General features: G+C 39.3%; 2 protein-coding genes across 3 annotated transcripts; one reads left to right on the top strand and one right to left on the bottom strand.

The window, feature by feature from the left end:
* Positions 1–230: 230 nt before the first annotated feature.
* Positions 231–6,872, bottom strand: LOC122055920 (zinc finger CCCH domain-containing protein 32-like). Of its 2 annotated transcripts, XM_042617609.1 has the most exons (4): positions 6,718–6,872; positions 6,413–6,645; positions 2,827–2,937; positions 231–2,319 (listed from the first exon to the last, which is right to left on the bottom strand). In XM_042617609.1, exons 2-4 carry the CDS (start codon positions 6,524–6,526, stop codon positions 421–423), a joined length of 2,124 nt encoding a protein of 707 aa, XP_042473543.1. In that variant the 5' UTR covers positions 6,527–6,645; positions 6,718–6,872; the 3' UTR covers positions 231–420. The 2 variants fall into 2 exon arrangements, with proteins under 2 accessions (XP_042473543.1, XP_042473544.1); XM_042617610.1 differs by having other exon boundaries at positions 6,413–6,865.
* Positions 6,873–21,087: 14,215 nt separating this feature from the next.
* LOC121968080 lies at positions 21,088–21,738 on the top strand. Its single transcript, XM_042518589.1, has one exon. It carries the CDS (start codon positions 21,222–21,224, stop codon positions 21,615–21,617), a length of 396 nt encoding a protein of 131 aa, XP_042374523.1. The 5' UTR covers positions 21,088–21,221; the 3' UTR covers positions 21,618–21,738.
* The last annotated feature ends 3,567 nt before the right edge of the window (positions 21,739–25,305 follow it).

Raw genomic sequence — 25,305 nt, 5'->3', positions numbered from 1 at the left:
GTGGATTTTGGTAGACACCGTAGGAGGAGTATTTACCCTCGAGCCATGGATCTATTAGTTGTACCGACTTTTATCGGTCCTAAATTTCAGTCCACCAATTCATACTGGTCATTTGATTGGTTAATGTCGAGTGCCATTTGGTCCGAACATAAAGCGTATGTGGGTACATGGCCCATGCACAGCAAACGAGAAGCTCAAACAAACCCAGCTGGGCTTCATTTCTAGAACTGTTTGGTCGGCTAATAAAATTTCAAATGGTTCAGGAAATTGATACACATGGGGCAAAAATTAAATCTCAAAACGGTTCTTGAAACTACTTTGGCAATGTTTGCTCCAAAAAGTTTAGAGCGCCATGGTTCTTGAAACTACTATGGTCTTTCTGTAAACAGACAACGAAGTAAAACCTATCTCCATTAGCATTCAAGATAGCATCTCACTGACCTTTGTAGCAAAATCGTCATCCTCATCTAGATCATCTTCTTCGCTTGGGTGGGGTGTGTTTTTGTGGTCAATTTCTTTGTCCTTTCCTGATTCATAATAGAAATCCCCATCTTGCTTGTCAGAAGTTTCCATCTCTTCCTCTTCTGCATTCTCCAAACCCGTATCATCCTCAGTTTCCAAGGCATTAGCTTTACTTGGAGAATGGCTGTGGTAGGCTAGCCCATTTTCAGTATGGATCATTCCCTTGTCATGGTTAACAATGGTGTTGCCTTCTGTGTTGGCTTCTAATTGAGGAACCAATTCATGTATAGAAGAGTATCCACTTTGATTGTTTTCATGTTGAGCAGTAGAAACTTCATTCTCCACATATGTCAGCTCTCTTTTCCGCTTCAAGATAGCAGTCAGTGGCAATGGACCCTCAAAATATAGAGGATTTTCTGGTTCATAAAACCCTTCCAAGTTATTAGAACCAGAAACTTTGATTTCCTGGATATTCTCATTATTCGTGGCACTTCTTAGCTCTGCAAGAGACTTTGGGCTGGCAAAATCTAGAGAGACTGTGCCATCTTTTAAGGTTGTTTTTTCCCTATGAATCCTCTCATCCTTGGTGAATATCTCACTTGGTTGACGTCTTGTTCTTTCTGAATACCTTGTTTTGTAGATTGTTCGCCTAGTTGGTGAGCATATGCTTCCACGTCCTCTTCCTCTCTCTTTCTCTGAGAACATATTGTTGGTTGCATCAGCAACAGATTTAATAGGAAATGCAATCCTGCCTTGCAAACGACAGCTGATGAACTGTTCAGGAGGAAATTTCATATCATCATGTGAATGATAGCAATAATGTCTCTCCTCAACATATTGTTCATCTCTTCGGCAGAGCTCATTATGACAGCCATGATTACTGGTAGATTGTGTACCATTGAACCTTCTTCGTTTATTTAGTTGGTAGCGCAAATCTGACCCAGTGATGCAAACTGCATCAATTTTTGTCTCTCTATCAGTTACTCTTCTTTCAACTGATGATGCTCTCTCCAAAATTCTAAGAGCAGTCTTTGATTCCAGCCCATGTCTGTCATGTGGTAGTTCATAGTTGCCATATCTGACCATTCCATTGTATTGATCCTGGTCAACCTTCGTAATAGGTTCATAATCGTTGTGCTGATAGTCACATTCATCTACAGTTTCCATATTTCGTCCACCATGAGCAGACATTCTTCTGAAATTATCTTCATTGTGGTAATAATCAGGATCTTCTATGTCATCTTCTACAAGTACATCAAAACCAGGGGAATGTTCCCCCAAGAACTCATCAGCATCCCTACCATTGTCCGGTTCCTCTTCAGTAGGTTGCACTTGATTATTCCATTGTTGGCTTTGAAAATAACCATTGTTCACAGATACACCATTCTGTGACAGTGCAGGAGGCTCCTCATCCAATGAATGAGGGGGCAATATTTTAATTTCGGATGGTTCATGTTTGGGAGCATTGCCAGCTTTTGTAACAAGTTGTACTGTTTCAGATGATACTAATTCAAAATGCATGTTGACAGGTGTCTTAGGACTGTCATGTCGGAATTCTTGCATATCTTGTTGCACACTAATTTTCTTCTGCGCATTTTGGTCATTTGATTGTAGCAGTGCAGCAGAAGGCATAGATACCGTTGTCACCTGCTGGGGAAGCGAGTTGACAGATGCCGGCAGTCCATGCATGAATGGACAACTTTTGCCTTTCAAACACTGGCCCCGCTGGAAATAGTAGCAAGGAACACACTTGTTATATCCGTTATTAGGAGGTCGGGCAGCTGGTGTAAATGTTGGCGCAGAAGTCTGACTTGGCAGAGGGCTGGGCATTTCTGTTGCAAACAGAGAACCTAGAGGCTGTTACAACAAACAGAATCAATTAGTTCCACATATATAAAGATACCGAATTAATAAGTTGCATTAAAAATGCAAGCAACCGTGGGTGATCATCTCAGATCACTGTGCAGATATTCACATATGATCAGCATTAAACTAAAGGAAACAAGTCTTTTGAAATTGGAACGAGACAATTTTTGTGATTAGGAGTTATATATATATATATGTATATATATATGACGCTCAATAAGAAACCCTGTTCCTTCTACGCACTTCCGTGGCTACCTAATGGAAACAGCAACTAGTAAGTAATAACTGATCCAGATAAGCTAGTCAGCTGGACATTGCGTTAAGAAAGTTTTGTGCCAAAATAACTTTTGGGCAGAACATAATAATATGAGTAAAATTTAAGCTGCCCAAAACAAGCATACATTAATTATTCCTCCTTAAATGATCCTAGGTACCATGTCAACAATGTTTGGACAATCCATGCATAGAAAATAAGCACTAGAGGTAGAGATGACATACTGGATGGCGGAATGAACATTTTGGATTGAGGCAGTTCCCATTTAGCCAATACCAACAGTCCCTACAGTTAAATCTGGCACCCTCACTGTGGCGATAATCACATTCACTCCCCTGAATGATGAAATGACTGTTAAATTCTAGCTCAAAGTAAAATACTGAAGATGCAGAACAATGCCACAGCAGAAGGAATCTAGCAGAATATAAGATTAGAAAAGAGCTATCAGTAATATTTGATATATACTACGCAAAATTTACCAAGGAGCCCAAGAAAAAAATATTCTAGTAGCTGCCATGAATTTTAGAACCAATGTCAAGTTAAATCAATGCAAGAATGAACTGGAAGTAACAGAATGCCTACAAAGCTAATTGTACAAAATGCCATCATAATCAGTAATAATCATTAGAATCGTGACAGTCAATATCATTTAAGCGTTTATCGACAACCTGCTTTAAACATAAGGTTTATGATTGAATTTAGAACTTCAAAGTAAATGCACATTAGAAAAGCCAAATGTCAAACATCTTCAAATATGATTCACCTACACATGGCTACAAGGTTAAAGAGAAGAAAGAATTAAATTACTGTAATAACATCATATGGATCCATTCATTGAATATTTGCCATAGTTTTAGCGTTAGCTGACAACCTAACGCAACCCTCCTCCTTTATCCGGACTTGGGACCGGCCATGACTGTAATAACATCATACTACCAAAAATGTACAAAGCTTCAATTTATTTAGCAACAACACGGTGCCATCAGTAGCAACTACTGAGAAAAGAAAGGCATCTTCCATAGGGAGTGTAACAATAATAACAGACACAAATAACTTTGGTCCTTTGAATTATCTCCAAAACATTATTAAGCCTTTAAAGTGGTATGCCTTTCTCATGGAGTTTAAACACTAGTTAATGATGCTTCAAGATGAAATATAAACACCATTAGGTTCAGTCAATCAACAGATTTCATACCATAGAATTTCATTCTTCAATTATGAAAGCTTATCTAAGCTTTCAAAAAGTAAAAAGGTCCAAGAAGGGGAAATTTCCAGTAATCTAACAAAAACAAACTTTCTGAATGATACATTAATGTTGATAAATAATTTAACAAATTAAACACCTGAATGTTCTGAAACCTAAAATAGTAACTACAAGAATGGTATCTGCCACAGTGATAGTAAAAATGGAGCATAAAAAGGTTAAATAAAAAATTGAAACATCATCTCCACTCAAGGTGGACAGAATGAAACAAAATTGACCGGCTTCTAAAACCAAAATATGATTAGCCCTAATCCATTGCTTAGTATAAGTTACTCAAAGCTTGAATTGGGGAAAGGAGTTTTAGAAACTAATAATTGTAAGTAGATGCAAATCAAATTCCAGAAGTAATAACTTTATGTAGAGCTAAAAAACTGAACATCTGATATACAGTTTCAACAGTAAGAAAAGAAGTCAAACAATAATTAACATAGGATAAAGAATGATAGCAAAAATCAAGAGGAGCTTTAGTAATCTAATGTGATTGTCATATGCCACTTGGACCAAAAGAAAACTTTATGAATTTGTGATAAAAATAAATAAATAAATAATAGTAGTGATTTATGAATTAGAGTGTTGGACTATTATGAAATAACTACTGAGGTAGGTTTAGTCGACTGGGAAATCGACTAAGGACCTTCCTTGAGCCAGTCAGTTCTATGTTTGAAAGTTGACTGGGCAGTCGAGTTAAGCAGATCTCATCTATTTGAGTCAACCAACAAGCTTGAAATTGACTAGGTATTGATGAGGTTTAAGTCAACTAAATTGTGATTGCTAGGAAGACAAGCTTACAATTTGATCCGCACAAGTTGACTGACAAGTGTCTAAGTTAACTGAAATAGATCTCAATTAACTAGTAAGGTACTGAGTTGATGGAATGCAGTAGCTGGCAATGGCAGATAGGCTTTCCGTGTTCAAAGATTCAGTCGAGTAAGAGCAAGTGGAACCGACTAGTTAGAGCTTATTTAAGGTCAGTTTGAAACTAAAATAGAATTCTGTTTCTACCTTTCTTCTTGAACCTCCTTTCTACCCAACTTAGAAGGTGACAACAGTGGTTGAGTTTTAGCAATGATACAACCATGGTCCAACGACCATTGGTTAGACATGCAAGTCAGATTATATCCAATTAGATGATTGATGTTGGTTTGGTCATGGTTCCATGAGAACCAATGAGTAGATTTATTTGTAGTGATGTCCTAGGCTCCTAGCCAAAGTTCAATAATGGTCGGTGTTGGTCTAGCATCTACATTTGTAAGTCGGTCAACATGGCCAATGACCATGATGGAAAAAGGGTATTCATCTTTTCCTATTTTTCTCTTCCTCTCTTTCCAATTTGTCCAATTTTGGAAGAATAATTTTGGAAGGAGAGACCAAGAAATCCCACCTTGGCTCCCTTCTCTACTCTATCTAAGTAGAAAGTGGGGTTCTCTTCCTTTCCCTCTCCACCTGCCTCCATTTTGGCTCTCTACCCTCTAAGTAGGCATTGTCCCAGACAATAGGTTCTGTAATCAGACAAATTGAATCAACCAATGTTTGGAAACTTGAGGTGCAAATAGACCCATGAAAATTCTATTTAATTTAATAGAGTTTTTCAAAATCTAAACATAATTAGGAATAATCTTGTAGAAAGTCTACTTGCAGAATAAAATCCATGTAGGAGACCCAAAATAGTCAGACTCGTGAATTATTGTTCCTATATTCATTCATGTAGAAAAAAAAAACTTAATGTCAGCAAGCCACATGCAATCATTGTATCCAGTAGTTTCCTGTGCAAACAATTTTATAGAGCTTTCTCTATTTAACCATGCTAGACTCTTCATCATATTACATATTAGATGTTGAACTTATTAAACATAAATGATGTTTATTGCAAAAATGATACTAAAGCCATAAAGAACCTTTCTGTGGCCCTGAATATACCAAAACATAGGACAGTTTCTGGTATCACAAAATTATGCACACAGTCAACCTTTCATCAAGTCCGAGATTCAATAATGCCATGATACAGGATAGTAACAACCCAATGTGAGCAGTTGCAAGGGGAAGAAATTAAATAGGTTTCTGAAAACAAAGATCTTAGCATTTGGCAGTTTGACCACAATTCAAAATCATGTCAGCACGTGCCCTAATATTAAGATGCTTATATCACAACACCTAAAAGAACAAGGAACTAAGCAGTTCATTGGACATACGAATTCCAACAGATATCAAGAAGCAAGTTCTGCACCTAAGGCAAACATATGCACGTAATCACAGCTAAAATTGTGGAAAGGAGATGCCAAACTAGTCCAGAAGATCTTTTATGAGGCAAAATTTGTGATCAACTAAAGAAAATTTACAGGACTTGAATCACAAAATAGAATTAGCAGGAAAGACAACCTTAGGGTTTTTTTTTCTTTGATGATGACTCAAATAAAATATAAAGAACCAAATGCACATACAAGCCTGAGGGAACAAAGAAGCACAGCTCAAATTAAAAATATTTTTAGTATATTAACTAAAAGATAACATGACAAATAAAGAAAGCCAACACGAGGGGACGAAAGCACCTTCTTGCAGGTGAATGGCGAAGCCAGAAAGTAAATGCAGTCGGTGTTTCTCTTCAATGCCTCTTCCTCCGCCATCTTAAGCTGGATCGCTTCGTGCCCACCATCACCTTCCATATATATTCTAACTCAAATGGTACCGACGGATCCCAACCTCCTCGCCGCGGATCAAAGAAAGAGACAGGTGGAGAAAGATAAAACCCCAGCTCAGAGCACAGAAACAAAGTAATAGAAACCTGAGCAACGGATCGGGAGGTTGAAGCGCGATGGCCGCGAAGACAAATGAGGGGAAATCGAACGAGACGAACCTCCAGATTCAGGTGGCGGAGGAGAAATCTCTAGCCAGAGTGCTTCATTTCATCGCTTGAAGTCCAATGGCGAAAGCTTCCGCGGCCCCTCGCTCCGTGAAGAAGAAGCCCCTCCTTGTGTTGTGTCTGCTGTTTTTGCACCCATTTTCAGCTATTTATAGTACAATTTCTATTGCACATCAGAAAACCTATCAAAGCAGAGTACTAGGAAAGTGATTGCTATTTTTTATATTTTAACTCTTTATTAATTTTAACACTAAATAGCCATTTTGCCTTAAATTTTTAATTTTATATATAAATATATATATATATATATATATATATATATATATATATATATATATATATATATATATATATATATATATTTTTATCAATTTTCAGTTCCTTATCCTCTCGCTTCTTTGTCTCTTCTTCCACGGTGACGGCGAGGGACCGAACTAGTCCCATACGCACACGCCGGCGGCGGCCCATCCCCTCTTGCGTCCCTTCCTCCACCGTGCATGCCATCGAGACCCTTGGCGGCCTCGCCGAGACTGCCAAGGTGTTTCTCTTGTCTCAAAGATTGGATCTTGCACAGTCTTCTTTTGTTTACGCGCTAGGGATCATGGACAGCTGCCGGCATGCCACTTTGGCCCTGTCGTTAGATGCAGAGCTTGGAAGCTGCTAATTTGGAGGTTCGCTTTCGCCCGAGGACCAGCACTCGAGTCGACCTCCGGCGAGCTCCGTGCATCGATCGACGAGCCTCTTTTAGTTGTTTTTTTTTTTTTTGTTCTGGTGGTATTGCAGGAACAGTTTGTTCTCAGCGTCCATGCGGCCGAATCGAGAAGAAAGAAGCGATCTTGGACGTCTGACGAAGAGACATGATGTGGGGCGTAAGTCGGAGTTTTCACCTTGGTTGAGAATGTCAATTGCCCAATTTAGCCGGAGATAATAGTCCGAATCGATTAATCCAATTACCCTCAATCAGTCCCCCTAGTTTTCACGTGTTGAGAAGGTTAATAGTTTTATTGAGATGAAGATCAAAATTCGGATGGGTTAATACAATTGCCCCTACTCTAGGGGCTCCACTCAGCCAACCCACTCCCAGATTTTTCTTGTCTGTCTACCATACTCCAAGGCTTCAACTTCCTGACAACCTACTCCGTATAGGAAAATAATTCGGATAACATGGCCACGTGTTATTCTCATTCATGATTTATTTAATTTTTCTGTGATATTAATCTTTCCTATTTTAGTGGGATGAGTCATCCTATTCTTATGGTTAAATCTTATCACTTGAGTTGTATTTAAAGGGGTCGAAGCTGTGAAACAAATCAGATCTCAGAATTAAAATTTCTCCAGTTTCTTTTTTCAGTTATTTGTGCATTGCTTTCCACCTGTGCAATTTTTCTCCCCTTACTACTGTGTTTTTTTAGTGCTACGTGTGTTTTTTTTCCCCTTTTTCCTGCATCCTTTGCTATTCATCGATTCTGTGCCAACACTTGGTATCAGAGCGTTGGTAGTATAGACATCCAAGAATCTACGATTCCATAAAATGTCGAGCATCCCAGTAAAGGAGAACGGCGGAGTGCCATTTCCCTATCCGATGCTAAGTCCTCACAATTATACTGTGTGGGCAATAAAGACAGAGGCGATCCTTGATGCCCAGGGAGTCTGGGAGGCGGTGGAGCCAGCGGAAGGAGCCCAGGTGGATGCAAAGAAGGACAAAAAGGCACGTGCATACATCCTGCAGTGTGTCCCCGAAGACATCCTTCTCCAGATCGCAACAAAGAAGACGGCGAAGGAAGTCTGGGACAGCCTCAAGACGAGGTACCTTGGTAGTGATCGGGTGAAGAAGGCACGTGTACAAACGTTGAAGAGCGAGTTTGACGCCCTCCGGATGAAAGAGACCGAGACGATTGATGAGTTTGCTGGCAAACTCAGCGCCCTAAGCAGCAAATTCTCCACCCTTGGAGCCACACTTGAAGATTCCTCGTTGGTAAAAAAATTGCTCGATTCTGTCCCTGATAAATTCTTCCCTATTGTTGCCGGCATTGAGCAGTTCTACGACCTTGAGTCTATACCATTTGAGGAGGCTATAGGGCGACTGAAGGCGTACGAGGAACGAACGCTTCGATTACGCAGCAACACCAACGGCACTGAAGGAGAGCTCCTACTTACTCATGCCGAATGGCAAATGCGACAAAAGGGGAGTAGCGTGGACACTTCGTCAGGAGGCAAGGAACGTGGGTCCAACAGCTCTAATCGTGGCAAAGGGCATGGGCGTGGGCGTGGGCGAGGGCGCGGTCGTGGTACACAGCGCCAAGATAGTGCAGGAGGCACTAGCGGCAACAACAGTGGCACTCGTGACAAGAGACACATAAAATGCTTCAATTGTGAGAAAATGGGGCATTATGCGTCTGAATGCTACAGCAAGCGTCGTGGAGATGAGGCTCACCTCACTTGCGCCACCGATGAAGAGCCAGCACTAATGATGACCATGTTCCACGAAGAATCTCAGCGGCAGGATACCATTCTGCTCAGTGAAGAGAGGTTGCTACCGGAGGTGTACCGGGGCGTCAAGAAAGGTGAAGACAAAGACGTTTGGTACCTTGACAATGGTGCCAGCAATCACATGACTGGACATCGCGAGAAGTTTCAAGAACTAGATGAAACTATCACCGGGAGGGTGAGGTTTGGCGATGGATCAACCATTGAGATCATGGGCAAGGGGACGGCTGTGTTCGAATGCAAGAACGGCGATCAGAAGACCCTCCACGAGGTATACTACATTCCGAAACTTTGTAGTAATATCATAAGCCTTGGTCAGTTGACAGAAGCTGGGAACGAGGTGCACATGGAAGGAGATACCATGAAGGTGATTGATAGGAGCGGGAAGCTCTTGATGCTGGTAAAGCGAACGCAAAATCGCTTGTACAAGATAACCTTGAAGACATTCAAGCAAGTCTGCCTCCAAGCAAGTCTAGAAGACTCCACCTGGTTATGGCATGCAAGGCTCGGACATGTAAACTTTCATGACTTGAAGCTGTTGGGGGAGAAGAAATTGGCGGTTGGTGTGCCACTATTGCCCCAGACGAACAAGCTTTGCGAGGTGTGTGTGATCTCCAAACATGCAAGATCGTCATTCCCGCACCAAGCAAACTTTAGAGCGACGAAGCCGTTGGAACTTCTCCATGCTGATATCTGCGGGCCAATTTCACCAAGTACACTTGCTGGTAACAAGTATTTCTTTTTGATTGTTGATGATTGCACAAGGTGGATGTGGGTATTTGTCTTGACAGCAAAGAAAGATGCATTCCAAGCATTCAAGAAGTTCAAGTCCGTGACGGAGAACACAACTGAGTACAAGATCAAGACACTTCGGACAGACCGTGGCGGTGAGTTTCTATCCACGGAGTTCACTCGATTCTGTGAAAATGAAGGAATTGAGAGGCACCTTTCGGCTCCCTACACACCCCAACAGAATGGCGTTGTGGAGCGTCGTAACCGCACAGTGATGGCTATGGCAAGATCTCTCCTCAAGGGTACACATATGCCGGCAAGGTTCTGGGGAGAGGCGGTTAGGCATGCTGTCTATCTGCTAAACCGTCTCCCAACTAAAGCGCTAGGAGAACGTACTCCATTTGAAGCTTGGATGGGGAGAAAGCCACATCTTGCCCACTTGAAGGTGTTTGGTTGTATTGCCTATGCAAAAAATACAACCCCTCACCTTAAGAAACTTGATGACAGAAGCTCACCTATGGTATACTTAGGAGTCGAAGAAGGCTGCAAAGCTCATCGTCTATTTGATCCAAGGCATAACAAGCTACAAGTAAGTAGAGATGTAATATTTCAAGAAAATAGTGAATGGACATGGAACGCAGGTGCTGATAAAGAAGACTTACCTGAGTTTGTGGTGGTGAATGCATTCAACACCGACGAGGTGATTGTTACTGCAGACATTGAGGCAGCGGCGGAAGATGTCACACCATCATCAAGTCTAGCTACCCCATCTTCGACAAGAGCATCAAGTCCGTCTACACCATCATCGAGCACCCAAGCAACTACCTCACCCGAGTCTCATGAAGGGCCAGTCCGTTATAGGTCCATTGCCGATATCTATGCCAACACTGAGGAAATAATTGGTATTGATGAAGAGGAGAATGAGGTAATGCTGATGATGTCAAAAGAGCCGACCTGTTACCAAGAAGCTGCAACCGAGGCTTGCTGGTACGAAGCAATGGAGGAAGAACTGAAGACTATTGAGATGAACAAGACCTGGACCCTAACTGAGCTCCCATTAGGCCACAAACCTATCGGCCTAAAATGGGTGTTCAAACTGAAGAAAGATTCAGCTGGAAAAGTGGTCAAGCATAAAGCAAGATTAGTTGCTAAAGGCTATGTGCAAAAACAAGGCATCAACTTTGAAGAGGTATTCGCACCTGTCGCTAGACTTGATACTATTCGAGTCATTCTTGCACTTGCAGCAAATCAAGGCTGGGAGGTACACCATCTAGACGTGAAGTCGGCATTTCTGAACGGAGAGCTGGAAGAAGAAATATATGTCACTCAACCAGAAGGGTTTGAAATACAAAATTAGAAACACAAGGTGTACAGGTTATCTAAGGCCCTCTATGGACTGCGGCAGGCTCCACGAGCTTGGAACATGCGGCTGAACAGGAGTCTGAAAGAGCTCGGCTTCAAAAAATGCAATCAAGAACATGCAGTATATACAAGAGGTAAAAGAGAAGCTAGTATACTTGTTGGAGTGTATGTTGACGATCTCATCGTGACAGGAAGGAGCACAGAAGGAATAAACAAGTTCAAACAACAAATGATGACAGAATTTGAGATGAGTGATTTGGGTCTTCTCTCCTACTACTTAGGAATTGAAGTGGAACAACAGAAGAGCCGAATTTTAATTAGACAATCAACCTATGCTAAGAAAATTCTATCTCAATTCCAGATGGCAGACTGTAATGCCACAAAGCAGCCGATGGAACCCAAGACACAACTGCATAAAGACCTGGAAGGGACTCCAATTGATGCCACGGAGTACAGGCGCGTCATTGGCTGTCTAAGATATCTGTTACACACACGGCCAGACCTATCATATTCTGTCGGCATGGCGAGCAGATACATGGAAAAGCCTACAAGCATGCATCATAAGGTGGTCAAACAGATCCTCAGGTATTTGAAAGGTACAATCTATTTTGGACTTACTTACATAAAGGGACCCCAAGAAATTAGTATATTCGGCTACTCGGACAGTGATTTAGCCGGCGATCTCGATGGGAGGAAAAGCACAAGTGGAATGGCTTTCTATTTTAATGAAAGTCTGGTGTCCTGGAACTCACAGAAGCAGAAGACAGTGGCGCTTTCATCTTATGAGGCAGAATTCATGGCAGCCACAACTGCAGCCTATCAAGCTTTGTGGTTAAGAAGCCTTGTCAGTGAATTAACCGGTGAAGAGCCAAAACCGGTGACTTTGTTTGTTGACAACAAATCTGCTATAGCACTCATGAAGAATCCAGTATTCCATGGTCGAAGCAAGCATATAGATACAAGATTTCATTTTATCAGAGAATGTGTTGAGAATGGACAGATTGTGGTTGAGTTCATTAATACTGGAGAACAGCGAGCTGATGTATTGACTAAAGCACTGCCAGGAGTGAAGTTAGTTGTCATGCGACAACTACTCGGCGTTCGTGATTTAGAGCCATGTCAGAATTAGGGGGAGTAAATATAGGAAAATAATTCGGACAACATGGCCACGTGTTATTCTCGTTCATGATTTATTTAATTTTTCTGTGATATTAATCTTTCCTATTTTAGTGGGATGAGTCATCCTATTCTTATGGTTAAATCTTATCACTTGAGTTGTATTTAAAGGGGTCGAAGCTGTGAAACAAATCAGATCTCAGAATTAAAATTTCTCCAGTTTCTTTTTTCAGTTATTTGTGCATTGCTTTCCACCTGTGCAATTTTTCTCCCCTTACTACTATTTTTTTTAGTGCTACGTGTGTTTTTTTCCCCCTTTTTCCTGCATCCTTTGCTATTCATCGATTCTGTGCCAACACTCCGCTCAACCAGCTCAACTCCTTGATTCCTCCAGTCGGTCTGTCCAACTCTAGGGACTCAGCTCCTTCGTCAACCTGCTTCACTTAGTCATCTCAATTCTCTGATTCCTCTAGTAGGTTTGCCTAACTCTAGGAGTTTAGCTCTCCTGACAACTTGGTCCGCTCAATTAGTTAAACTCCCTTTACTCCTCTAGATGAATAAGCATTAAGAATGACCTTCAAAGGTCAATGCCCTGTTCAGCTCTATTCATACCCGCTGAATTGACAACCTTATTAGCTTCATTTGATTATGCAGACTCAGCACCCTGCTTAGGTTTATTGATCTGACAAGGCCACGCCATTTAAACTCAGCCCAACCCGAACCAAGTCAACAAGCCTGGTACTCGATTCCAATTCAACCTAAAAAATAACTGTCCATCGGTGATTAATTGTTGTTTTGGCTTGGCAGTTCAAATGTTTTTTTTTTTTTGTATCTAACCGTTGGAGATAGATAAGATGTGTTTTTTGTATTTTTTTAACGATTGAAATTATTTGACCATTTTTTTTATCAATGTTTATGATTTAGTGTCCGCTATTCTTCATACTCTATAAATAGAAAGCTCATTTCATTATTTTTACACTCATCTTCTTTATTCCCATTCTCAATTCCGCAATCTCTACATGCTTTCGACTCCAATTCTACACACTTTTGACTTCCTCTTTCGAGTTCCGACTACAATGGAAGGAGGCCGAGAGCGAGAAGGTTCATCATCTCGATCTCTAAGGGATGAGGAAATAGTGAATCCGAACATTTAATCCATCGATGATGAAAATGAGCAACTTTTGAATCTGACTGCAATACCCAAAACACAAGACAGTATCGATGTAATTACTTCTAAGGTTTGGTAAGTTCCTCCTTTAAAATTTTTTATTTTGACTAAATATTTTGATAAGGTCACTCTTCCGCCTGGAAAATTATGTGGATATAAACACTGTAATATTTTCTACAAATTTCAAGTCGATGACGGCTATGAGTTATTGAAATTACACGTAGAAGTGAAGCACTCGACGACATATGAAATTGATCGTGCTCAAGTATAATTATCTATGGTTTCCATTAGTGGAAGTAGTGATTTTAGTTTATTTTTATATTATGATAATACATTAAGAGAATTATTACCTAGATTTATTTTTTGGAACATCTTTTATTTAGTTTTAGATCTAAATGCACTTTGAAAATTTTTGTAAAGAATATCTTAATTCATCTGCTAAACATGTTCTTAGAACTATACTTACTAGTACAATTAAAAAATTAGTAAACAAGGGGAAAAAATTAATTGAAAATTTTAGTAAATTTAATAATAAAATTTCTTTATATTCCGATATTTGGAGCGATAATTGAAAAATATATTCATATATTAATTTGACTTATCATTGGATTTATAACTCTTGGAATATCCAAAAAAGATTGTTAGTATATAAAGTTTTTAATGAATCATATAGTGCTCACAACAACTTACAATTATTATATTTAATTTTAGAAGAATCTGAGTTAACTTATAAAATATTTTTAATATCATTTAATAATGCTATTATTTTGTGATTTATTTTTTTATATTTGTTGCGTATGTCATCTTTTAAATTTATATGTTCAAAATAGATTAATAATTTTATAAAATCATATTAAATAAATTAGAACGGTTATTTCTTATTTATGATCGCATCCCTTATAATGAAATAATGGGGTATATTTTATAACAATAATAGAATTAAATCTAAAAATTTTTAACATAATATATCATATTTGAATTCAACATATCAATTGTTACAAGTTTTATTTCAATATAGAGAATTATTATATTTATTTTTTACAAAAAATGTCACGCCCCGGAGGAGTCCCTGTCCGAAGAAATTTCGGCAACATCTCCCCTGTACGGCGGACAATCTGAAACTTTCTACATGTCCATATACCTAAGCCACATGCAGCTGGAATAATAACAGTAAATATAGCACAACCACACAAACATCCATGCAGTTATATATAACCAAACAAAGCAGTAATACTCTAACTCGAAAACCACCCTACTCAACTACACTCGTAAAACACAAATCCGACAAACTTACCTCTTCTGCCGTCCAGGCAGGCATGTAGTAGAACAAATCTAAACCATACGAAAATCCATCGATCATAAGAATCCATACAATATCCAAATCCTCAAACAGAATAAGTCTAACACAGTCTAAATAACAAACCAAAAGATAAAAACAGCTTGTGGTCTGCAGGGGACTAGCAACTGGAACTCTCTCATGACAGCATCAACCTGAAAAATAACAACAATGGAGGCGGGGTGAGTCCAACACTCAGCAGGTACAACTAATATGCAAAATAAGGAAATAATACCTAACACTAATCATGCGTACAGTCTCCTGATGTAATAAAGGTGAATACAAACTGAAGTAAACAGGAGAATACTGTACTAACCAGAACCTGGGTATAAGGACAACCAGTCCGAAAGGTATAGAAGACATGTATGTAAATCAAACATAGGTATCCAAACAATATGCAGCATATAAATGCAGCAAACACAAACACAAGCAATAAAGGCATCATGCATATGATGCCTATGTCATGGTCACCCCTTACGCCAGTCAGCCAACTCACAACCAAAAGTGGGACCGAGTGGGTAGGGCTGTGACGACCGAGCACTCTGCATCACTACTCCTGATGAGTGACCGAGTGGACGGGATGCTGTCGAAGTACACACATACTTCTACCTCAAATCATAAATGGGGGAGCGCAATGCTCTCATCTCCCGGTACACGATGACGGGGAGGGGTCCCTAACGTGCTACATGCTGCGTCACACTACCCATGAGCGGAGCACCGGAAGAGCAAACTGACGTGCTACCACGCTGCGTCACGCTACCCCTGAGCGTCAAGAACGGAGCACCGAACAGTGATGAAACTGGCGATGTGCTCGACAATAATGGAGTAATCTATCACACAGCATGCAGTCATGCGAATGGTGCATGATACTAAGCATGACAATATACTAAACCAATCTATGGACATATAATGATGTGCACCATAGTGAACAAATCATATCAAAGTACACTGATCAAATAAGGTATCAAATCTAGGTCCTGAACAGGGTGAAACATGATTATATCACTACCCCTATGAGCATGTGTAATCAGGTATATAACAACACGAAATGCAAAACAAACAATCAATCAAGCAGGTAACAGGTAATCGGATAGTGATTAACCGAAACAAATGAGGAACACAATTAATGCAACTTGTTAATTTCATTACTATGCATATCAAAGACAATAAGTCAAAAGTACCCGCCTCTGATAAAATGGTCCAAATCTGACTCCGAGATACTCGTCTCGCGTCAAAGTCCTGTGCCACCAATGTAATATATTTTATTTAGCTACAATTCACATAAATAGCTAAATAAAAACCCAAATCATATGACCATCATTAGGGAAAAACCCAAATCATATGACCATCATCCTGTCTAAACAAATTTGACGATCAATTAGGGTTAGTTACCTAATCCTCAATCCACCCTTTGATAAAAAAATCCAAAACCTAAGTCCAATTACCCATTCATCTAAAACATGATGAATCATATATTCCATTTTAAATTTAATTCAAACATAACCCTAATTCAAATCTACACATGATCATCCTTTATAAAAATGAAATAGCATCTAGACTCACCCAAATTCGGATGGTCTGCCGGTGATCCACAGCAGTAGTCCTGACTAGAGCGAGGTTGGAGCTGTGGATTTCCAAAACAATATACCCTAAAGAACATCGATACATCAACAGCTAAACATTAGATCCAGTTACTAATGCATAACCATTATACCAACCACTTACCCCCAATCGACCCTTTTCTTCCGGCTGGAACAGAGGAAGAACTCGGCACTACCTACTCCTGTCTGAAACCAAACCCAAACACTCATTTGTAGCCTCACATCCCATGAAATTGCGGAAAATAAAACTCAGGTGAAGTCACTAACCTGAGTAGCCGGAGATGGGCAGATCGGTTCTAGGGCACAGACGAACTCGACCGCCGGCGCTAGGGCACAGGCGACAACAGTGCTGGTTCAAGTCGAGAGACGGCAGTGGCGCCGAATACAAACTAGGGCAGATGACACGGAGGGAAAAGAGTACTCGGCAATGTGGCTCGGGCTCGAGGAGGAGTCGGCCGGAGAACTAGGGCTGAGGACAACACTGCTCCGGTCCAGATAGGCAGCGGCATCGGCAGGCTCGGCTAGGGCACGCGGCGGCAAATCGGAAGAAGGATCGAGATATGGTGGCCGACGGTGGCGAATCGGCCAAGAAGAACACGGCGTCGACACTGTCGTGCAGCGCCGGGTGGCTAGGGCAGAGGTGTCGGTGTGGAGAAGGGCAGCGTCGCTAGAGATGAGGGAAGAAGGAAACCGCCGTGTGTGCAATTAAAGCACGGCGTCGGGCGGGGGAAGAAGTGCGGCTCGGGTGCGCGAGGGAGAGGGAAAAAGGAACGGCGAAAAACAAGAAAAAGGAAAAGAAATTAAAATTTTTCCTCATTAAAACAGGGTAGTCTAAACAGGCTTTTCCGGACTCTGTTTTTATCTCCGTAAACTCGTCCATACGAGCTCCGAAAAATTCTCGAAAAATTTCCAAAAATTCTGGAAAATTCTCTTATTAATATTCGCCTATTTCCGGTATTTTACAAAAAATATTAATAATACTAATATATATTTATTTTCACAATAATGAAATATTTATAGTAATATTTATCAACTTTTTAAAATTTTAAATTATACATCCATACAACTTTTTTGATTTTTATTATACTACTTCTCATTTAGTTTTAGGAAATTTTTATAATATAGTATTAGTTTTAAATGAAAATAGTATCAATGTATTTTTATCTTTTTGTGTATTAGAAATGAAAACATTTTTTTTTTATATTTCTGAAATTTATTTAGTTACATTTGCTTTACACCGTAATATAAATTAGAAGTTTTATAAGAAATACTAGATTTATATTATGTCCCTTTAATTCTATTTAAAGATTATTCTTCTCATGATCCTATATATATATAATATTAGAAATTATTTATATGATATTTATAAAGAATATAGCATAAAATATGGAATACAAACTAATATTTTTGAAATACAGAATACTAGTAGTAGTAATTTAAAACTTACAAAAATACAAGTTTTATGAAAAGAATGAACAAAACCTCAACGAGTATTCTCAAGTTCCATGTAGGAACTTGAAAATTATTTTATGACTTCTTTTGATTTTAATGAGGTAGATATCGAAGTAGATTTTGATGTCCTAAAGTCGTGGTTACATAAGGCTCCATGTTTTCCTTTCCTCTCTATGATCGCCGAAAATTTTTTAGCTTGTTTGGTGTCAACATTTGTTGTGAAACAGACGTTCAGTGTTGGCAGTAACATATTGGATGAACAATGATCAAGTTTGTCTCCTGACTTGTTAGAAGCTTCATTACTCGATGATCCAAGGAATGCACTTTCAGATGACAAAGTCAAAAAAATTTAATACCAAAGGAACAAATACTATGGGAACGAGAAATAAAAGTAAGTAATAACATCATTTCATAAAGTAAAAGGATAAAAAGGTAAGAGAATTAAGTTTGCTTTGATTCCCCTATACCCTAAAGGGATACATAGACAATTTAAAAAAGTGCAAGCCATTTTTTATATATAAATTTTTAATTTTTTAATATAATAATTTTAAACCGTGATGAACCATGCACAAACCGTGAACCGGTGGTTCTTGACTGTGAACCATAATCATCTTGGACGGTTAAGGTTAAGGGTCGACTCCCAAGAACCGTTCAACCGTCGATTCCAAACCGTCAAACCGTTGGTTCTGAACTATCGAACTGTCGGTTCCAAATCGTGGTTTGGTCTATCGCTATTTGACTCACCCGACTCAACTTAGTCCTCCTTTACTTAGTAGGGCAAGCCCTTTGGCCCAATTAATTCTATATCTTTGGGGCTTATGCCAAAACTAGGTCTAGCGCAGCATGTAGAGTGTTAGGGCATGTGGGTGGTATGATTATTCAGATGTGGGATATGGATGATGTGACTGTATAATATATGGAGATATAACGATGTGACATTTTTTCTATAATGACACGACATTCAATTAATGATAAAAGAATATCATTTTAGTTGTGTTATAAAAGGAGTCCACATCCGTGGGCCAAAGTACGTAAGTGTATGCAAACATATACAATTACATACCCTTAACTATTGTTCATCTTCTCCACTTTTGCCTCATCGGAAACTTTAATTGAGTGTTTGAGTGGTTAATTAAGTTGGGGCACCATGGCCTTTATTCTAATACTCTTTTTCTCCTTTTCTCGCTCTTTCCAGTTTCATGACCTCTTCCAACGATCAACCTTTCTTGGCATTCGACGACCTAATCAACACTGAAGACAGCTGGCAAATGACTCATCCGTCAACAATCTCAAATGGAAATAAGACAGAAGTGATCTTCTTGAATTCAACTCATGAGGATTATTGCATTCCTCTTACTCCGAATAAACTCTTTGTTACTACTTGCTAGTTAGGAGATGACCATTCATATATAGCTTTAGATCCATAAACATAAATCTAAAATTTTCTAACCCTTAGTCATAATTAGGATATCATAACCTTTCATTATATATATAATATAAATTTTAAAAATACTGATAATTATTTATACAATGAAAAAAAATCTTAATTTAATAAATTTAACACATTAGTAAAATTTAAAATTAAAATTTACTTTGATACGACAGAATTTGGATTCCCATAACCGAGTATGACTTGGATGTTGATGATTAGCCGTTCCTTGTGTTCTCCATGTCTAAGTTGAATTATTCTCACACATAGTCAACAGTCTTGTCTTGACATGGCCACTAAGTGAGATTTTTGACAGATAGGAAATCGAATGAAATAGATGACCTCGTGAGAATTAGCATACTCTGTTCTCTCTAATTGTCATCATTCTTTTATAGTTTTTTCTGTATCGGTGTCCTTTATAATATTTAAATTCTCCTAACGGTCACCGACCACTATTGCTAGCTATCTTTAACAATAATCATACGATCTCTTCTTTTAATAATACCTCATTATTAATGAGTATTAATTCTCATCATTTTTTTAGATGTTTTCTTTACATCCAGTATCCTTCTTAAAATATAAATTCATTATATTAAATTGTTAGTTCATAAAATCGATCTTTAATCATTACATCAGAAATATGCACTCATCATTTTTACTATGCCTTGAGGGCATCCAGTGCCCTTCTTAAACTCCTAGCCTGTGTGCCATTCCATTCTAAATCTAATTTTTGAGTACCGGACTTAAAAGTCGAGTAGCCATTTGGTTCTAGACCAACCTCCTAGGCGTAAGATTCTCAGACCGAATAATATACGACTCCAAACCCGATTCCTAAACACCATATTACAAGGTCGAGCGCTATACGATTTCCACCTTGGTTCTCAAACATTATATGACTTCGAACCCAATTCTCGAACATCAAATGAATCCAAACTTGATTCCCGAGCACTATACGACTCCGAACCCACTTCTCAAGCACTAAACGACTCCGGACCGATTTTCGAGCATTGTATGACTCCAAACCCGATTTCCCTAGCACCGTTCGACTTCAAACCTGATTCCCGAATAGTGTACGAATCCAAACCCGATTCCTGAGCATCGTACGACTCCAAACTCGATTCTCGAGCATCGTACGACTCCGAACCTGATTCTTGAGCAGCTCGATATCCTCTTTCCAAATTGTGTTCCTAGGCTCAACTAACCAAATCGTTATACACTTGTTTGGCTCATGCCACACGATTTGTCTTGAGTCGACCAACTTGACTAATTCAATATGCTTTCTTAGTCAAATTGAAACGTGGAAATCGTTTGAGAAACTCCTTCTGGATTCCGGGAGCGAGCAGGCAAGCTAAGCTAAGCTAAGCTGAGGTAGAGGCCACAGGTGAGCTGCCTACCCAAAGACATGCAGTCCAACCATTGACTTGTACTTACTTATCTACTTTTAATCATCTAATCCAACTCCATCCACTCGAGCCATTGCCTATACGTGGATTCATTCATCTCCGTGCATGCTATCTATAATAGGTATATGTGCATGGTTGATGGTGAGCCAACAGAATCATCTGCATGCGTGAAGATCTTGGACCATCAACCAAACTCACCATCCCCCATGAAATATATATATATATATATATATAAAACTACGTAGACAGGATCTTCTTGTATGTTCCTTAACTTTTTGCCTTTGATTTTCAGTCACCAGTCCACGGACCATGCGCTCTAGCTTAATTTGACCTGCAACTGTTTGATGATTTGCATGACGGTGATGATGGTATATAAGGTCGTGGGATCCCCCTGTTCTGGTCGTGAAAGGTAATGGATATGGATGGGAAGATCGCGTACGCGAGGGTCGGCCGCCGGAGGTCGAGCTGGAGAGAGGGAGGCGTTCGCCTGCGCTCGCGCTGCCGCAGCAGCAGCTTCCTTATGCCTCTGTTTCGGCGACTTCGAGTTAAGCTCTGCGCGCTGTGCCTCCGCCTCCGGAGGTGTCTCCGAGCGGCGAGGAGAGGCCTCCACTTCGCTGCCACTAGTTCAGGCCGGCGCACCGCCGGGGGTGCGGCCGTGTGCAGCAGGAGCGAACTGGTCGACGGCGGGTCCTGCCTCCGGTCCAACTCGTTCCATGCCGAGGCGATGATCAAGGAGTGCTTGGAGTTCATAAAGAGGTGTTCTTCCGCCGTCGCAGTGGAACAGACGGCGGCTGTGATGGCTGTTTAATCGATCCCGGCCGTAACCATCGAGCTATATCATATATATATTCCTGCATGTTCACTAATTTTTTTTTGTTTTTTGTGCATTTTCCTTGATCGATCGTATCAAAGAAAGTGTTGTATGTTGTAACAAGAAGATAAACAATACAAATAAATCTTAGACCGTACTCAATTCATAATTAATGTCTTTTACCTTCTCGAGTTATGCAGTTTGGTGTTTCATTATCAACATGATTCTTCTAAGTGTTTACCTTATAGTTCTCTCGCGAGTACGAAAGAGAATAGGTGACATACACAACAGCTGTTCATCTAAAAGAAACCAACAAATCCAAGAATCGTGTGATCAAGGGACAATAACCCACACTCACACCCACCAGTGTTTTTTTTGGCATTCTCTTTTCTTCCACACTTGAATGACTTAAGCATAAAAGGGTTTTACGCTAGTTTTATATATATAATGTCGCTATTTTGCTTACTGTACCTCATGCGCTTGTGTGTGCTACAGTTTGCATACGCCTGATTTTTTTTTTAAATCAATATTTTCTTAAAGAAGAATATCCATATCATCTAGCCTTCGCATCTTTGTCGTCCACCTCAGCATGTGAATTTCAGTCGTATTATTTTGGGGCCATCTATGGAAAAATTCAATTAAATGGAGTAAAAACATTAATGATATGAGATTGTGACTAGAGCCGACCAGAATGACCCTAGCTAAATCCTCCATCGACCGTTACAACTAGTCCCAATTTTAACATGATCTTGAGGCTACGGTGATGCCCATTAATTTAGCATAATTAACTTTGTTGATCACCATGACTATGGACGATTTATTGTCTTAAATAGTCCTCGTGCAAAGGTGAGAGTCGGAGAGCTGGGGCAACTGTTCGAACAATCTTGTGAATTCACTGTTGGTTCGTGAGGTCGGTTGGAAAGGGATAAATAGCCTACAAATAAATAAAAAATTAATCTTTGCTGCTTATTTAGCAAGGATAAACATACATTAATTAGACAAATATAATATGTAAAAGAAAAAGTAAGAGAAAATTTTAAATTTATTTGATTTACAATCGAAGAGGTTGTTAATCTAAGATAATGTAAACTCCAATACAAAGTGTCCTTTGTTGAAGGTGGAAAAATCTCTTACAAAAGTTAAAGCACAAATAGTTGTAACCGAATTTGTATATGAAATACAAATGTGTTATCTAAACTTCTAGGACAAAAGCTCTATTTATAACTTATTGGTCGAATTTGTACGTTGACTGACGTGGTAGTTCCGGGTGCCTAGAGTAGGTCCAAGCACCCTAGTGATGCACCTTATCTGCTTCGCAATAGCTCTTCAAATGCTTAAAGATAAAGTTTTATCCTCGCTAGGGTGCCTGAATTGGTCCAAGCGCTTGGAGTGTTGCTGACGTGGACTCAAACTCTATCCCCAGTGCAACGTCTCCGAAAGGGCACCTGTGCTGGCCTAAGTTGGTCCGGGTGCCTGAACTGGTCCGGGCACCTAGAGTTCAGACACTCGGACTTGGTCCAAGCACCTAGACAGGTCAACTTTATATTGACTTGTCCGGCTGTTGCTCTGGTCTCTTGGGTGATTCTCCAGCTATCCAAAGTAGGGGTGCAAATATGTCAAGCCACTCTGCTCGCGAGCAGCTCGGTCAAAGCTCGACTCGAGCTCGAGCCGGCTCGTTTAATATTTGAGCCGAGCTCGAGCCCATTTAATATTGGCTCGATGGCTCGTCGAGCTTGTTCGAGCTAGGATAATTCAGTATTTTAATATTTAAAATAATCTATACTTTAAAATTAAATAATAAGTTAAGGAGATGTTTGTGGTTAGTATATTTCATTAGGTAAGTAGAGGTTAAAGGTTCGAATCCCACCTACGCTGCTTGTTTTTCGTTTAAATTCACTATTTCGAGCTAAGCTCGAGCCCATAATTAAATGGTTGAGCCGAGCTCGAGCTGACCCAAGCTCGGCTCGGCTCATTTACACCCCTAATTCAGAGTTGAAGGTCTTCTCGCTAGATGTGTCTTCCGCTCAAGTTCCTGCACACTTAGACTAAGGATCAGACATAATAGAACCTAATTATAACAGTAAAACCTCCTCTTAAATTTAATCCCTATATTACTCCCTCTCCACGCTCATTTCTCTCCGCCTCCCTGTCCTAAATATCTCCGCAGTCATTTCTCTCGACGAACGCTCGACGAACCTGACTTCTTCCCCAACCCTCCCCTGCCCTAAATCTCCCCTCCTTCATCTCTTCAAAGATATCGACAAACCCTCCTCCTTCCCCAGCGAAGGATTCAACCAACGAATCCTTGTATGAGGTATTTCTATGAGTGTTCGAATAGGTTACGCTAGTTTCCTTAGCTGATTTTACAAATTTTGTATTTTTTTTTGTTCAAATCAACTTTCTTTTATTTGGATCTTCATGTTGATCGGCTTTCTTCTATTTAACTGCTCAGTTCGCCCCAGGGTAGTTGTTGGGTTCAACTCTCCCTGCAAACAAGACTGTGGCACATAATTTACACCTTCCAAAGAAGGTAATCTATATTTACCGTATAAATTATGAAAAGGCATTGCGTGTTTAGGGTGGAGATTCAAGATTTACCATATATCATGTTACTCACTCAAAACTAGGAATTTTCTCTTAAAAAAAGAAGTCATTCATGTGGTTAGAGATTACCTCTTATAGTCTTATTCCCTCGTGTTTATTAATTTGGCCATCAATACCTATGCCTTTCAAATTATGCCTTTTGTCATTTGGTGTCTCAGATTAAAAGTTGAGTTAATGGAACTATTTATTAACAATTTTGATGGAATTCTATTGAAGTTTATGTTGTTTCATTTTCTTATCCTATTTAATACTTGTATACTCTACTTCAGTATGTAGTACCAAATTATTTTTAGAGAAATCATTTTTTTTTTAATGTTTGTACCAAATTATTTTTTTTTTGTCCCCTCAGGATGATCTAGTGGGTAGCGCATGAGGTGTTGCCACCATGTATGTGAATTTTTTTGCTGTTTGGGTTTTGATTTTGTTTTGAAGTAGTGGCTTTGGTTTAGTAAGTTTTTAAAATAAAATGTGACAGAGGGTAGTACCGTGCTGATAGCTATCCCTTATAACTTTTTGTTTGTGTTATTCTTTATCATCTGGAATGTGGATTTAGCTTAGCAACTCCATTTCTTTTTGCTTTTTTATTTAAACTATGGTCTACTCATCATTACTAGTGAACTTCTTTTCTAAGTCTATGCTTTTTGGATATGTTTTTTCTATGTTCTTTCTGTGTCAGTTTTTTTTTCTTTCCATAAAGTGAACCCTCATTCTTGTCTCTCAAGAGATTGGTAGTTGGTTTGTTGTATCTCATACCCAAATAAATAAGTTGTTAGTTGTTAGATGAGATACTTAGATATGAAAATCGAGCAATGAGATACCTTGAAGCAATAAATTTATGTTTTACTTATTGCTTATTATCAAAATGAGATAATTTATGTGGTACTTATTACTGATTTATACAGTAACGCAAAATAGCTTATTTACTATTTTTGAATGGATTTAGCATACAATCTATGAACATTAAAAAAAATTAAATCTAAGTAATTCTTGTTTGCTTATAAGGTTAGTATTTCATGACATCATCAAGTTACAACTCCATCAACAATACAAAATTTGAACATGTACAATGCAGGGATTGCGG

This window comes from Zingiber officinale, chromosome 3B (assembly GCF_018446385.1).
Source record: "Zingiber officinale cultivar Zhangliang chromosome 3B, Zo_v1.1, whole genome shotgun sequence".
NCBI classification, from domain to species: domain Eukaryota; kingdom Viridiplantae; phylum Streptophyta; class Magnoliopsida; order Zingiberales; family Zingiberaceae; genus Zingiber; species Zingiber officinale.
This window is presented reverse-complemented; position numbering and strand designations above follow the sequence as displayed.